General features: G+C 45.5%; 2 protein-coding genes across 4 annotated transcripts in view; one reads left to right on the top strand and one right to left on the bottom strand.

Annotated features, from left to right (window-relative positions):
• Positions 1-130: 130 nt before the first annotated feature.
• On the top strand, positions 131-8,346 carry ZNHIT3 (zinc finger HIT-type containing 3). Its single transcript, XM_035139166.3, has 6 exons — positions 131-383; positions 2,119-2,150; positions 2,741-2,824; positions 3,086-3,166; positions 4,314-4,521; positions 7,388-8,346. The coding sequence occupies exons 1-5, from the start codon at positions 196-198 to the stop codon at positions 4,499-4,501; spliced, it is 573 nt and encodes a 190-aa protein (XP_034995057.3). The 5' UTR covers positions 131-195; the 3' UTR covers positions 4,502-4,521; positions 7,388-8,346.
• The window catches only part of MYO19 (myosin XIX), a 28,080-nt gene continuing 19,055 nt past the window's right edge, over positions 4,986-14,010 (bottom strand). For 2 of the 3 annotated variants that reach the window (XM_035139155.3, XM_035139156.3), the window contains 9 exons: positions 13,150-13,308; positions 12,082-12,189; positions 11,817-11,887; positions 11,026-11,135; positions 9,592-9,764; positions 8,480-8,609; positions 7,372-7,457; positions 6,910-7,218; positions 4,986-6,436 (listed from right to left, as the gene is read on the bottom strand). In XM_035139155.3, coding sequence (XP_034995046.3) covers positions 6,308-6,436; positions 6,910-7,218; positions 7,372-7,457; positions 8,480-8,609; positions 9,592-9,764; positions 11,026-11,135; positions 11,817-11,887; positions 12,082-12,189; positions 13,150-13,308 — 1,275 coding nt within the window. In that variant the 3' untranslated portion in view covers positions 4,986-6,307. Of the gene's footprint in view, positions 6,437-6,909; positions 7,219-7,371; positions 7,458-8,479; positions 8,610-9,591; positions 10,190-11,025; positions 11,136-11,816; positions 11,888-12,081; positions 12,190-13,149; positions 13,309-14,010 lie in introns of those variants that run through there. The other variant, XM_035139157.3, reaches the window with a different exon arrangement.

The raw sequence follows: 14,010 nt of genomic DNA, 5'->3' as shown, positions 1-14,010 counted from the left end.
CACTAATCCACAGCACGCACACGCATCCCCAAAAGAACAGCTTAAAAACAATGCAATAGACACAGAGAGAAAATCATTCTCTCTCCCGCCTGCACTGGGGCTTAATCAGAGCGTGCAACACAGCAGTTCTCAGCCATTGCAATCGAGCGCGATCCTGTTTCGAATGGATGCAGGAGCAGGAGGCGCGGCCTATCGATGGGCTCGGGCGCTCTGCTGGCTCGGCCTAGCCCCAGATCCTCGCCGGCCAGGAAGGAGACGCACGTGGGAGATCGGGCAGCAGCGTCCGCCATGCAGAGGCCGGGCGGCTCCCGTGTGTGTGTTGTGTGCGGGGAAGGCGGGCGGGGCGGCGCCAAGTACCGCTGCCCGGGCTGCCGGGAGAGATAGTAAGTAGCGGGCCGGTGCAAGCAGCGCCCCCCGGGAACCCTTTGGTGGGCTCCGGTTTCGTAGGGACGGAAGGCACTCTGTGTGTGCTCAGAGGTGGTTCTGCGGGATCCTGTGTGTGCTCAGAGGCGCAGCACGAGGGCTGAGGGGGTGGGGAGCTCAATTTTTGTCGCGAAACTGTATGGGGTTACAGCCTCAAGGGTGAAAGAGATCCTGTGTTCGCTTCGGGGTGTGGGCAGTTACCGCCCCCAGTGGTGGTTTTAAAAAGTGTTGGACAAGGTCCTGGGAGCCGAGGGTTCAAATCCCCACTTAGCAATGAAGCTCCCTTGGGATCACATCCACACCCAAGTATTTTGAAGCGCATGACTCCCCCATCCGTCTCGGAAGAATCATTAGCTCATTGTTGATTGAGCTCATGTGCGGTTCGTACTTAAAATCAGTCCCTAAGGCAAGTAAAAAGTAATTAAATAGCAAAGGTGAGTAATATAAGAAGTGGAATTCCGTGTACACTTCTGGCCCCATCACGTAGGGGAAAAAAAGTTGGGGAAAGTTCAAAAAAGGGCAACCAAAAGGGGGGGGGGAGACACTCCCCTAGGAGCAAAAGTCACAGTATTTGGGACCTTTTAGGCAAGTAAGAGGCGTCACAATAGTCATTTATAAAATTATGCATGGCATGGAGAAAGTGGCTGGAGAAATCCCCCCTCTCCTTTCATAACACTAGAGCTTGTGGATGGTCATGGTAGCTGAATGTTGGAAGAGGCAGGACAGATAAAAGATAGGACTTCTTTGCACAGCATGTAGAAGTCACTCCCTTGATGGCCACCAACTTGGATGGCTTTAAAAGAGGATTGAACAAATTCATGGAGGATGAGGCTATGCATGGCGATGCAGCGCTACTATACAATTATACAGCTGAGAAGTGGCTTATATATAAAGGAGACCGTTTTTGTGGTCCTGCTCATTGCCCGTCATGCACTGACCTGCTGCTATACTATGAAGGAGTTACAAGTGTTTGGTTTTAACACACATAAAAAAATTCTTTCAGTAGCACCTTAAAGACCAACTAAGTTTTTATTTTGGTATGAGCTTTCGTGTGCATGCACACTTCTTCAGATACACTTTCGTGTGCATGCACACGAAAGCTCATACCAAAATAAAAACTTAGTTGGTCTTTAAGGTGCTACTGAAAGAATTTTTTTCTTTTGCTTCGACTCAGAGCAACACGGCTACCTACCTGTAACTAGTTTTAACACACAGTTATCTTACTCTTGTTGATGTTGCAAAATTTTCAGGAGTAGCCAACATGGTGCACTCCACATGTTGCAGACTTCAACTCCCATCATCCCTATTTTGCCATGGGAATCCAAAACATCCAGAAGGCACCGAGTTGGCCACTCCTGCATCTTATTATTTTACGTAGTATAAACCATTTTTTGAGAAAGGGCAATTTGTATAAATAATGAGCCGTGTTTTGTGCAGCGGTAATATAAGGAGCCTTTGTGGTGTGATAATGGTGTCGAGCTTAAGACTTGGGAGACCTGGGTTCAAATTCCCCCCTCAGCCATGAATCTGACTGGGTGACTTTGGGCAGGTCACACTTTTTCCATCCTGATCTACCTCACAGGTTTGTTGTGAGGATAAAATGGTGGGAGGGAAGAGAAACACCATATAGTGTTTGAACTCCTTGGGAAAGAAGTAAATGTCTCCACTTAAAAAAGCTTCTCTTTGTTCTTGCAGTTGTTCAGTGTCCTGCTGCAGGAAACATAAAGGTAGGATTATATATTTTTAAATAATGACTAGGCTTCCTTGAGTAATTTGCGAGTGTGGGTATATAGTGTACTTTTGTGGTATACCATACTTCATGATGGATGGCTACTTTTTGGTCACAACAATGCCAATGTTCAGGCTGCGAGTGCTGTTGCATTTTTAGCCAAAATGGCCTCCTCCGTGCACAAAAGTGGTGTTGGTGGACTTAAAAGCCTGGGGTTTTCAGAAATAACAATAATATCCCAAAACCTTAGTTTGGGTGGTGGTGATGAAATAGTTAGAGCCTGGGAGATTTGAAGGTGCTGCCAGAAGAGGTCCATATTGCCTCTAACCGCCGGCAAAGCTGGAATTATACTTGATAATCTGATGACATTTGTTATTTTAACTCATGTGCAACTGTACTCATTCTATTGTTTTCCATATTTTAATTTGCCGTCTGTTATAATTGTTCTGTTTTATATATATACCAGTATTATAAAATGTCGGGGGTGGAAAGAATATATGGCGGGGGCAATCTTAACCCAAAAGAATGGCCTCAACCACTCGCTTCCCTTGGCTTGGATGTAATGAGATGTGTTTGGTGTTTGAACAGAACAATGTGCACCCAAAGCAGAGCCGCGTCTGGAGCCTACAAGTCAAGAAACTTCCCAGAGGACGGCATCCATGAACAATGAAGGTATTTGCACCCTTTCCAGCTTGCTTGCAAAAACAAACAGGCTTTTTATTGGCATCGATACTTGGGGGTCATACTGAGGGAAGAGACACAGTTGAGTCAGAGCATCATAAGGACCCTTTTGGATCAGACTAAAGTTTCTTCTAGAACAGTATCCCGTCTTCCCATTGTGGCTGAGTGGCAGGTGACAAAGGCACCATAGACTGATTGGGTACCAGCCCTGGCACTTTTGCTGGCACTACTTTGTTCCTGCTTTTTTCTCAGGACATTCTTGGTCAGTGGATGACATTTTGACAGAAGAGGATGAAGGCGATAAGGTGCCCCTGCAGAAACTTCGGCTCTTGGGTAAGTTTTCCAGTGGAAAATATTATGAGTTTTCCCTGTAAAACAGGGATGGGGGAGCTTACTATTTTTGGACTACAACACCCATCATCCTAACCACCTGCTTGCTGTGGCTGATGGGAGCGGCAATCCCAGTAGCCATGTGGAGGGTGTCTGGTTGGTTATTCCTACTATAAAGAAATTCCTATGTGTGAATTGAAGCAGTTGGTTCATAGGTGAGCAGATGACCCTGAGATTGTTATTTTATGGGTAGGGGGGGGGCACCACTGCTTTAAGAATCCACTGTCTGATTTCATGCCCAAAGTTCCTGAATAGCAGGGATGGGGAGCATGTGACCCTCCCAGATGTTGTCTTTCTGTCCCTGACTGGGTGCGTGGGACTGATCAGACTTGGGACCACAGCCCCCCCCCCCCATAAGCCTTTGTCCAGTATTTTCTGCTAAAATAAAATAATAATACATTGAAAGTACAGATAAAAAACAATCAAAATTACAAGGCTCAGGAGCAGCACAAAAGGTGTATTTTTTAAATAAACAGATGGCAGATAACGTAGAAAAATGAAAGCAACAAGGCACATCATGAAAACTAAATGATGCAGTTTGTTGGGGGAAGAGTTTGTATACCTGAATTTGACATATTAGAAATGAAATCCCACCAAACAGCATAGAAATGTTCTGGATCTTACCCTTAGAAATATGTAATTTGCACATTGTTTCCTCTGCAATAACCAAATTCCACATATTTGGGAGGGCGGAGTGAGAGGTTTAAGTACTGTAGTGTCTTTGCTCTCTGGGCCAAATAAGACAATATTGTCTGCTCCCGACAATTGCTCTTCAGGGTCTTGGGGCAGAAAGTGGTTTTCCCCATCATCTCTTACCTTAGGGATGGGGAACCTTTGGCCCTCCAGAAGTGGCTGACCATTGGCCCTTGCTGGCTGTGGCTGATGGGAGGCCCAAGAACAGCAGGATGGAGACATGTTCTCAGGCCCTGTGTTATTTCATCTGGAGATGCTGGGGATTGAACTCTGGGCTTTCTGGATGCAAAGCCAGCACTCTACCCACTGAGCTCCAGTCCTTCTCGAAAGGATGAGCAACAGTCGCCAAAGATCTTCCCACGCTCCTTGGAGTCATCTCCCTCTTTTTCTGAAACAGGGGAATCTGAAGAACTCAAAGGCCTCCTCCTCAATCCCCACCTCGGCCAGCTGCTTCTCACTGTCGACCAGGCCAAAGACAAGAGTGCCGTCCTGAAGAAATACATGCAGGAGCCCCTCTTTGTGGAGTTTGCAGACTGTTGCCTGAGGGTTGTTGAGCCTCCCGAGGAGAACGAATGCCCAGAGTGATTTTTGTGTGTGTGGAGCAGGTAAACGATGCCCCTCTCTGGATGGGGAAGCTTGTTATTTGCAAGGATGGAGGGAGGGCTTCTCTTGTGGCTAACCCCTGGAGCACCATAAGCTATAATTCCTAGCCCTATTTCCTAGGGAGGGCACACCATTCCCCTGGTGACCATGGGCCCCAGATTTGGGGGGAAATTAAGTGTTTACACACACTGCATTTTCTGTGTTCCAGAAGTATCCTCTCCACCACCTTTGATTATCTTCAGGCTGTAAAGAGAGTTCAGGTTTGGAACAGGAGGAAGAGCCAAGTTTCCCACTGCTCTTGTAAGAGCATCTTGATCTTACATTGGATGGGAATAAATGCAATTGCAGCTAAAGTTACTTTGCCCTATTGATTTCAGTGAGACTTCCTTGGGGTGAACCCCTGGTTTTGTTCCCATTAGTTCTGGAGCCATTGACAGAAGCAGGCTGGAGAAACAAACACAGTAACTTATTTCATAATCATGGATGTTTTTATTGAGTCTTGATTTGTAGAAAATGGCCTATAAGTATGAAACTGATCCCTGTATCTAATCCTAAGGAGTGTACTTATAGACTGAATCTTATCTTCCTGTCTGAGCATTGTTTGGAATTCTGCTTACTGAAATTTTGAAATGACTGAGCCCATAAACTTTGTCTTACCCCAGAGTAGATTTGCCTGCCTGGTGTCCACCAGATGTTTTGGATTGCAGAATCCCATCTGCCCTAGCCAGCTTAGCTACATGCCAACTGGGGTGAATGGGAGCTGTGGTCCAATAGAGTTGGAGAGAACCCAGTTGGCATAGGGGGCAATTTTTTTTTAAAAAAAGTCCCAGAGCAACAGTGGGTTTGTTTCTCTCTCCCTGAGAGAACAACCACCCTGTATTACAATAAAGTTTAAAAACGTTTAAAAGAGACCTTTTCACAATACTGTACTTTAAAAAAAAGTTACCTTTGGTTTATAACTCAAGACAGTAGTTCACAATGTGATTTTCCTGAGGTATGGACTTGGAATATTAAAACCCCAGTTGGTTTAGAGATTTTGCTTCCAACTCCTGATTATATAAATTGGAGTAAGATAATTGATGTTTAAACCAATCTGGTGAATAAGTTGCTCACCTGCCATTTTAATTTTATTTTTACTGGACAGGAAGCTAGTAGCCTACACACCTGCAGAGGAAGAAATACTGACTAGTAAAAAATAAAAAAAATAAAGTTTTTGCTTAAGCAGGCTTGTGGTAGGATCAGGGAGGTGCAGTCCACCTCCACAAGTCTGCTGAGGAAACTGCTTCATTTCCTCTGTGGCTAGAACGGCACTGAGGGTTGACCTGCATGGAATTCCAGATCACCTATGGTGACCAGGCAAGTTGTTAAATGCAAGGCTGGGTGGAGTCTCTCTCTCTGGCAGGTGTTGGCGTAAGCTGCTCAGCTTTTGTAGATGGACACAAGGCCCCCTCGGTCCCCAGAGAAGTGTGTGTATGAGGTGCAGCCTGTCCTTCTGTATTTTGAAAGGATGGATAGAATATGTATGTCACAGAGAAATTCTGTGATAGGATCTCCCAACATCATGTGCATATAGTGCTTGCAGTAATGGGGAGGTGTGCCTTCCCCAGAGAATTGCCCTGTGACCTTCCACCAAGAGATGCTACACACCACATGACAGTCTGAACCATTTTTTGAGGAAACAGTATCCTAAATGCAGTGGGAGAGATGCAGCTTGATGAAGGTTCTTGGGTGAGAAAGCGAAAAAAAAAGTGCAGTAAATAGTACATAAAAGCATGTAGAAGTCAGTTTTCAAGCTGAAAGGAGCTTGTAGTTGTCGATGAGAATCTGGTTGAAGCCGGTCATGGTGCAGTTGTGGGTGTGCGGCCTGGTGTTTGCGTAAAGCAGTGGAGATTTCCTGCAGTGGAACTTGATAGAGCCCTAGGAGGAGAAATGGGTTGCCCTGGTGAGCCATGTCCAGGCAGCATGCACAACACTAAATGAGATGGACCAATGGTCTGACTCTGAAAAAGGCAGCTTTCTATGTGGTTGGACTCCCAACTTCCATCAGCCGTGGGCAGCATAGCCAGTGGTTAGAGATGATGTGATGTGTAGTCCAGTGACATATATTCATTGCAGGCGGTTAGACTAGATGATTCTCAGGGTCCCGCCCAACTCTAAAATTCTATCGGGAGGGACACAGGTTCCCCATCCCTGCCGCCTTTATGGAAAAGGATGAGCCTTGGATGTTTCAGGGCAGAGTTTGGCATCAGGCTTTTTTATTTTTACATACGTTTTGGGGTTTTCTAACTGGCACTGACTCTGAAAGATTTCTGTCCACCTCCCTCCCACAACATGGGAGACAGTAACCAACCAGTTTTTTTGGGGGGGGGGGTTAGTCACATGGTCCTTACCTGTGGGAGGGCTCTGATGGAGGTGACACCTTTCGTGCGCTGCTTGGTCTCTGCCTTGTGATGGTTGTTCTGCTGTAGCACTTGGAGGCAGGCCAGGAGGGCGAGGTCTCTCTGAAAAGCACCCAGTGTCACTGGGCCGCTTGAAAGGACCAGCCCAAGAGGCCAGAACTGGATTGCTGCATTTAGGGGGCATAGTTTTTCCAACTTGCTATGTGTCTCACTCAATGAAGCTGTTGCCTTAAGGCTGGAGGAGAGGGGGCTTCCTTCTAAGTCATCCAACTCCTCTGCGGCCAGGACATCCATCTTGGCCTACAGAAAGACAGAAAGTATTTAAAACTTATTGGGGGGGGGCAGAGATTCTCAGAAAGTAGAAAGTTGTGTTGGTGCTGTTTTTTCTGTTGTGTAACTGCAGCCTCGTTTCCAGCTTTCCAAAAAGCTGCTGGGAAGACTTTGATCTCTTACCTTCCATTTCTTCCAGGTCCGTTTTATAACCCTGACAGCTTTCCGTAGCCTCTGGAAATGTTTCCTGGCCAACCACGAGCGAACAGCTGAGAAAGAAAGACATTGCATTAAGGGAGTACAAGGAACAGAGGAAAGGACCTGATACCAGGTGTCCATGCAGCTTAGTATCGTCTGCTCTGACTGTCCGGGGTCTCAGGCAGAGAGAAGGCTCCATCCCATCCCTTGCTATCTGATCCTTCCAAATGCAGAGTGAACCTGCCACCTTCTGCATGCAAAGCAAGTGCTCTCCCACTGAGCTAAGTCCCCTCTCTAAAATGTACACAGAAAGCCTTCTACCCAGTCAGACTGTTTGTCCACCTATCTAACCTAGGGGTGGACAACCGTAGGCCTGGGGTCTGAATACAGCCCTCCAGGTCTCATCTCTTCTCTCCTCAGGTCACACATTCTCTCTCTAGACCACATCCCTCACCAGGCTGCTTGCCTGGCTCCTCCTTGAGGCTTTCTGCCTGCCTGGGATGTGTCCTTGAAATCCGACCATACCGCTTTTGCTCGTCTGGCTGGAGGATAGAGAGAGGAGTGTGTGTTGGAAGTGTATGCATTCACAAAGCCCAGAACAAGGTAGGTTCAGGGCACCTTAGAGACCTCCTGAACCTTTCTATCCCAGCTCGATCATTGAGATAATCTATAGGAGCCTAGTTGGACATTTCCCTCATTTGACAACATCAAGAAACCTGTCACAGGCCCAGCCCTGTGGAACACATGGCCAACAGAGATTCAGCAAGCACCTTCTGTACCAGCTTTTAAATGCATGCTGAAAACTTTTGTTTCACTGGGCTTATGCAGGCAATTAAGAAGACATTTGTACAATGGTTAGCTGATCTTTGATTTTATGTATAATTGTTGTAAACCATTCTCTTGTGCTTTTTATGAACATCTGTATATGAATATTTTTTAAAAATATATGAAATAGCACAATGCCACGGTAAAATCTGTCTTTATTGCTGCGGGCATGTGACCCTCAGAAGGGAACGTAACCCCTTGGCCTGAAAAGGGTTCCCTGCCCCCGACCTAACCCAGGTAAACCCACCTGCTCCTACTTTCCCCTCACCTGACTGGATGACTGTGGCCGACGCTCTCTCTTGAGCCAGCTTCCTCCTCTTAAACCTTCGCCAGCAGCACTGGATGCAGAAAGCTTTGTCAGCTAAGACTCTGGCTCGCCCAACTTCAAGGAGTTCCAGCTACAGCAGAGAAAAATAATAAGTCTGTTAGTTGGAGCCACATGCACTCAGGCTTCAGGCATATCTGGCCTTTGGACTGCCCCCAAAGGATTTTATTTTATTTTTAAGGAGACCGATTTAACCTGGTGAGAAGAGTTTCAGAGTCCCTGTTTTAAGTACAAGTAAGCAAACCTACCTGATTGGAGATGTAGTGTGGGTAATGGTTAGAGCAGAGTCCGCTAGCCTTTTCCAGGCAGACCTTTTGGAGGTAGGCATGATAAGAACTGCAGTTCTCAATGCTAACTTCCAAAACACTTTCTTACCAGCTATTCCTACACTATTTAAAATAATTTACATATATTACTGAACAACATTTTGGCATCATAACAGCGGACATATTGGAGGAGTCACTGAATTAAAAAAAACCCAACAGTTTAAAAACACATTTTGAGGATGGCTTGGTGTGAGGTGAGTGAACCTTGGTTGAAAGTGTTGGATTAGGATTTATTTCATTTTTAAAAAATGTATTTGGTACATTCCTATCCAACCTCATTGGGCAAACGTAAGAAAAACAAACCAAACATTGGCTCATTCCTGTTTTTAAAATGAAAACCAAGGCTACATTCACACAATACATTTAACATGACACAGCCATGGCTCCCTCAAGGAATTCTGGGAGCGGTGGTTTCTTAAAGGTGGTTTACGAGACCCCATTCCCCTCCCATGGCTACAGTCTCCAGCGTTCCCCGAGAAGAGGGATTAATTGTTAAACCACTCTGGCACTGAAGCTCTGTGAAAGGAATGGGGTTTATCTTGACATCTCTCAGCACCCCTAACTAATGGCAGCTCCCAGAAATCTGGGGGGGGGAGGGGGAGCCATGCCTTTTTAAAGTGGCATCATAGCACTTTAGAACCATTGGCACATGGTGTGATTTGCAGAAAACTGAATCCTGTTTATGATGAGAGTGAGTGCCAAAGATCCCACTGAAGGTGTCCCCCTTACCGTGGAGTTTGTCATAAATACTTTGGTTTTTCCACAATATACTGGCACAATACAGGATTGGTTCTCTGTAGGCTTGAGGGGAGGGGCATCAGGGGGGCACATTTGCTGAAGGATCTCTTGGACCGCAGAGCGTAAAGCATTGCTTTTGTCCTCTGCAGAAGACACCATCAAACCTGTGAGAAAAGAAGGGAATATTTTATAATGTATTATTTTACTGCTAGAATCATAGAAATTGTATAGTATTGGTTTTATTTTGAGGGGGGAAATGAGGCTGACTTTAGCTTTTAAACATTGATTTTTATTGGCAATTTTAATATATGTTTTAATATTTCATGTAAACCGCTAAGGGGTTTTAGGATGAATTGGCAAACTGATCTTGTTGTAGAAATAGAAATAAAGACAAAGACATGGTTGGCTTGCCACATATAGCTTGGACCTAACCTCATGAGACCTGACCCTGTGCTTACCTCCACTGGCTGGCCTGGTCTGCTAAAGCAAACAGAGAAAGAGAGATGTGATTCGTTGCTTGAAAGGAGAAACAGCCCAGTAGAGAGAAAAGCGGTTTTTTGCAAGAGCAGCAGAATAATCCAGGGTGGAGCTGGAGAGATGAAAAAGTGTAGTTGGAAGGGTATTGGATTCATGCACAGAAGAGGAAAATACAGTAGCAGCATTTCTTGCATAAAAGCAGGTTTCTGACAATGCCATTATGACATCAAGAAAAATTCCATTCTGCCAATTTTGGCTTGTATAAGATCATAAGAAGAGCCTGCTGGACCAGGCGAAAGGTCCGCTAGATGCCTACAGGGAACCTGGGTGCAAGAGTGCTCTTCCCAACTTCCCAATCTGTCTATAGAGGCACGCTGCCTCTGACGGGAGGGAGAACACAGTTGCACCGTCGCCAGTGAGGGATGATAAAAATGTGCACCACACAAGACATAGCTGTCAACCCTCCGTTTTTTTGCGGGAAACTCCCTTATTCCAAGCCACAGATGCCAACTTTCCCTTTTTTTGCTGGAAATTCCTTTATTCCAGCGCTGTTTCCCACTGCTATCCTGGATTGTTAGATATACCATAGACTGTCCCTGGGACAGGTGAGGCTGCTGATCCCTTATTTTCAAATCCGAAAGTTGACAGCTATGGCTAGACATAAATACAATTTTTAAAGAATGTGAAATAAAGATTCCAAGGTTGCTTATCCACACTCAATGGGACAGATGCAGGAAACTTGACCCTGCACCAAAGCATTGTGTGCTTCGTTTTTGGCTGGCTCTGAGAAATAGCGCCAGAAAGTCTGAAAAGAAAGGCAGGAATTTAAAGTGGGGGAATTGACAGAGACTCTTAGATGGCTTCTCAGTGCACCAAGCTGGGAAATATCAGTAAATTCCAGACATATTTCAAGTTGCTAAGGAAAAAGACTTGATTAAAGAAACACACCGTTCCCCATAATGTGCGAGAAACCATTCTCCTGAGGCGTGGTGTTTAACTTTTGCTTTGGTGATCTCCTCAGCACTTTATAACGCTCCATGAAGCTTTCAAAGGAAATCCTGCCAGGTCAAAGGGGAGGGAGAGAAAGAAAATCAGTCCAAAGCATTGCTGATTAAACATGTGCAGCCTGAGGCATCCTGAACACAACTCCCACTGCTCAGCCTCTCCTACACAAAGCATGCCCACATCTCATTGGATGACAGGACTGAATGCCCCACCTCCATGTCTGTTCTGAATAGAAGAGGAGTGCTAAGAGTTTCTGTCTGAGCAAGAGTGGTAGTGGCCTTTCCACACAACGATGGGGTGTGGAACAGGAACACCCTGTTTTGTGATCCGCTCTCTCTCTACTTTTTTAGATGTGGCAGCACAAGGTTGCATCCTAGACTGATCTCCCTGTTGTGATAGATACCTTATCTTTCAATCTACTTGTTTCATGGTGGGGGGGACATTGTAGTGTGGTTGTTGCCAGCAATCAGCCTGAATTTGTACAATCTACTCCCCCACCCTGAAGGAAGGGTGAGGGAATCCAGATGAACATGTGTCCCCCGAAATAATAATAATAAATAATAATTTTTTCTTTATACCCCACCCTTTCCAATTTGAAAACCGGGTTCAGGGCAGCTAACAGCAAATATGAAACATTAATTAAAAGCGACTTTAAAAAACAGCATAAAATACAACGTAAGTATAGCAATTTTTTAAAAAAAGCAAGGGGGAATAGCAACTCTGCACAGCCTCACCGAATTGGGAAGCCTGCAGCGCTGATGTTGACAGCTTCCACGATGCCACATGCCTCCAACTGCTGCAGAACCTGACAAAATAGGATGATTTTTAAAGGCAGGGTTGAGAGCTGGTGCCCATTCTAGTGACTTTAAAGGCCAGCGATATGAAATAAGGCCTTCCTTGGTCAAATGTCACCTGCGCCACAGGTACTTATGTGGCCTTGGCACTGAGTTCGGCCCACCCCCCAAGCCAGCTTTGGACGTTCAATTCTGAGTGCATTACCTCGTCCTTTCGGAAAAGAGCTGCCCGGCAATCTGCGTTGGGCTTGATGCAGCGGATGTAGTGGGGGGTGGTGCTGCGCAGGATCTCCACCAGCTTCTCGAGCGACCCCTGCGAGACAAACAGAGGGCAGGGCGTTGGGCTCATCATTCCCTCTATTTCCGATGCTCAGGCTGTGAGCGCTGATGCCTAGGGAGGTAAAATGATACCGCCTATGCCCAAGAGTAGGGACGGGTAGGAACTGAAAAATTCATTTCAGTTCGTGCTTAAAGGCCAATTCAACTAGTCTGCACTTTCTGTGCGGAGTGAAACATAACCATCCTTTGAAATGCACACGCCCCTGAATTTTGCTCTGGAGTTCTCCAGCCAAACGTTCATATGTTAGGTTGGAGCGTGCAAAAAATGCAGACGTTAGTAACAATAATACAGACAAATGCATTGTTTAGGGGGAATGACATAGCAAAAATGTGTCCATTAGGAGAAAGTCGCACTATGACACCAACGGCATTTGAAATTATAAGTATATATTGCAAACTGATGTGGAAATGCAGAGAGCTGAATTTAAGATTTGAAAAAAAACAAGAGAAGCTTGTCCAAAACCCTAAAGGGCCACTGCTAGCCAATGTAGCCGATACGGAGCTAGATGGGCCAGTGGGTCTTATGTAATGCAGCCTTTTATGTTCCTAATTTCCTGACATGGTGAGTGTTGTTGGCACTCTAGGCACACACAAACACATACCCAATTCGTGCAGAGGAACAGTGAGTCTGATCCTGCATGGCTTGCACCCTAGCAAATTGCCTAGAATCCTCAAGCAAGACACAGCTCTATGACAGGATGCTTGGGAAACAAGGCCCTCTGGTTCCCAGCCGCTAGGCATTTTGGAAACATCTAACATTACTGACGATTGTTCTGTGTACAGAATGACCACTTGTTCTGAGAATCCCAGGTTTTATTCTGTTTAACAAACACTAGCTTCTAGCCCTCACTGTTGTACAGAGAAGTGTGGAAGAAGAAAAACAACAGCTTTGAAGGCACATAGCTTTAAAAAAAGGTATAAATATGGGACAAACCTTGAATTTGGAGACTACTGTAACCACCACAGGTTTCACCTGAGTCCTGATGTCGTTTGTGCTTGTTTTTTGGCTTGTGGTTTCCACAGGAAACAATTTCTGAAGCAAAGAATCCTGGGACAGCTGTAGCAACAGAACCAGCTCTGGGGGAACGGGGTCCTTTTTTGAGGGCAGGGAAGAGAAGACAAGGAGCGTGCAATTGTTATTATTTTCTGAGGGAAAATTGTATGAAACTTACAGGGAGCAGGAGGAAATATTATCGTTAGGACAACATATTTGCAAACAACTTGGGAGAAACTGGATGGAGAATACTTCCAACTTAAAATATTGCGACTTAAGGTAACATCCTGGACCAGGAGGCAATAACTGGGAGGCGATTTGGCACCCAAAGAGCTCTTTGTGCATACCCAGAGGTTTTGTTATTTCTGCAGCAGGGTCCCTGTCTCCAATGCCTTGGAGCCACCCAAACAGCATGAAAGAAGCTTTATTGCTCCTGAGAATAAGTCTTCTCACACTTGGGCTGATTGGAGCGTATCAGAGTGAATGAAAGGTGGTGAGTCGGCCACTGAGGATAAGCTCCTACGCAGAAGAACATCAAGGAGGAGCTGTTCTATAGGCTCCAAAGCTAAACGTTTAGGAACACTGAAAACACAAGGTGCTGTTTCAAGAGAACAATGTGCAAGTTCTGCTACATACAATGGAACTTCAAGGAACGCACACTTTAAAAGCCACTCCAAAAGAAGGTATTTGAGCACTCCAAATCATTTGCCCATGTTTGTGTGCAGAAAGCTGTAGAAATAGCTGAAAGGCAACACATGAAGATCTGCAGTGATCATTGCAATGCATCCCTGATTATTATTG

The sequence above is a fragment of the Zootoca vivipara genome, chromosome 14 (assembly GCF_965207765.1).
Source record: "Zootoca vivipara chromosome 14, rZooViv2.hap1.1, whole genome shotgun sequence".
Taxonomy (NCBI): domain Eukaryota; kingdom Metazoa; phylum Chordata; class Lepidosauria; order Squamata; family Lacertidae; genus Zootoca; species Zootoca vivipara.
This window is presented reverse-complemented; position numbering and strand designations above follow the sequence as displayed.

Excerpts from the sequence above, each read along its gene's own strand:
- ZNHIT3 (XM_035139166.3), top strand. The coding sequence starts at position 196 with ATGGGCTCGGGCGCTCTGCTGGCTCGGCCTAGCCCCAGATCCTCGCCG. Across the intron at positions 2,151-2,740 it reads CTGCTGCAGGAAACATAAAG|AACAATGTGCACCCAAAGCA; the intron begins GTAGGATTATAT and ends GTGTTTGAACAG. Across the intron at positions 3,167-4,313 it reads GCAGAAACTTCGGCTCTTGG|GGGAATCTGAAGAACTCAAA; the intron begins GTAAGTTTTCCA and ends TTTCTGAAACAG.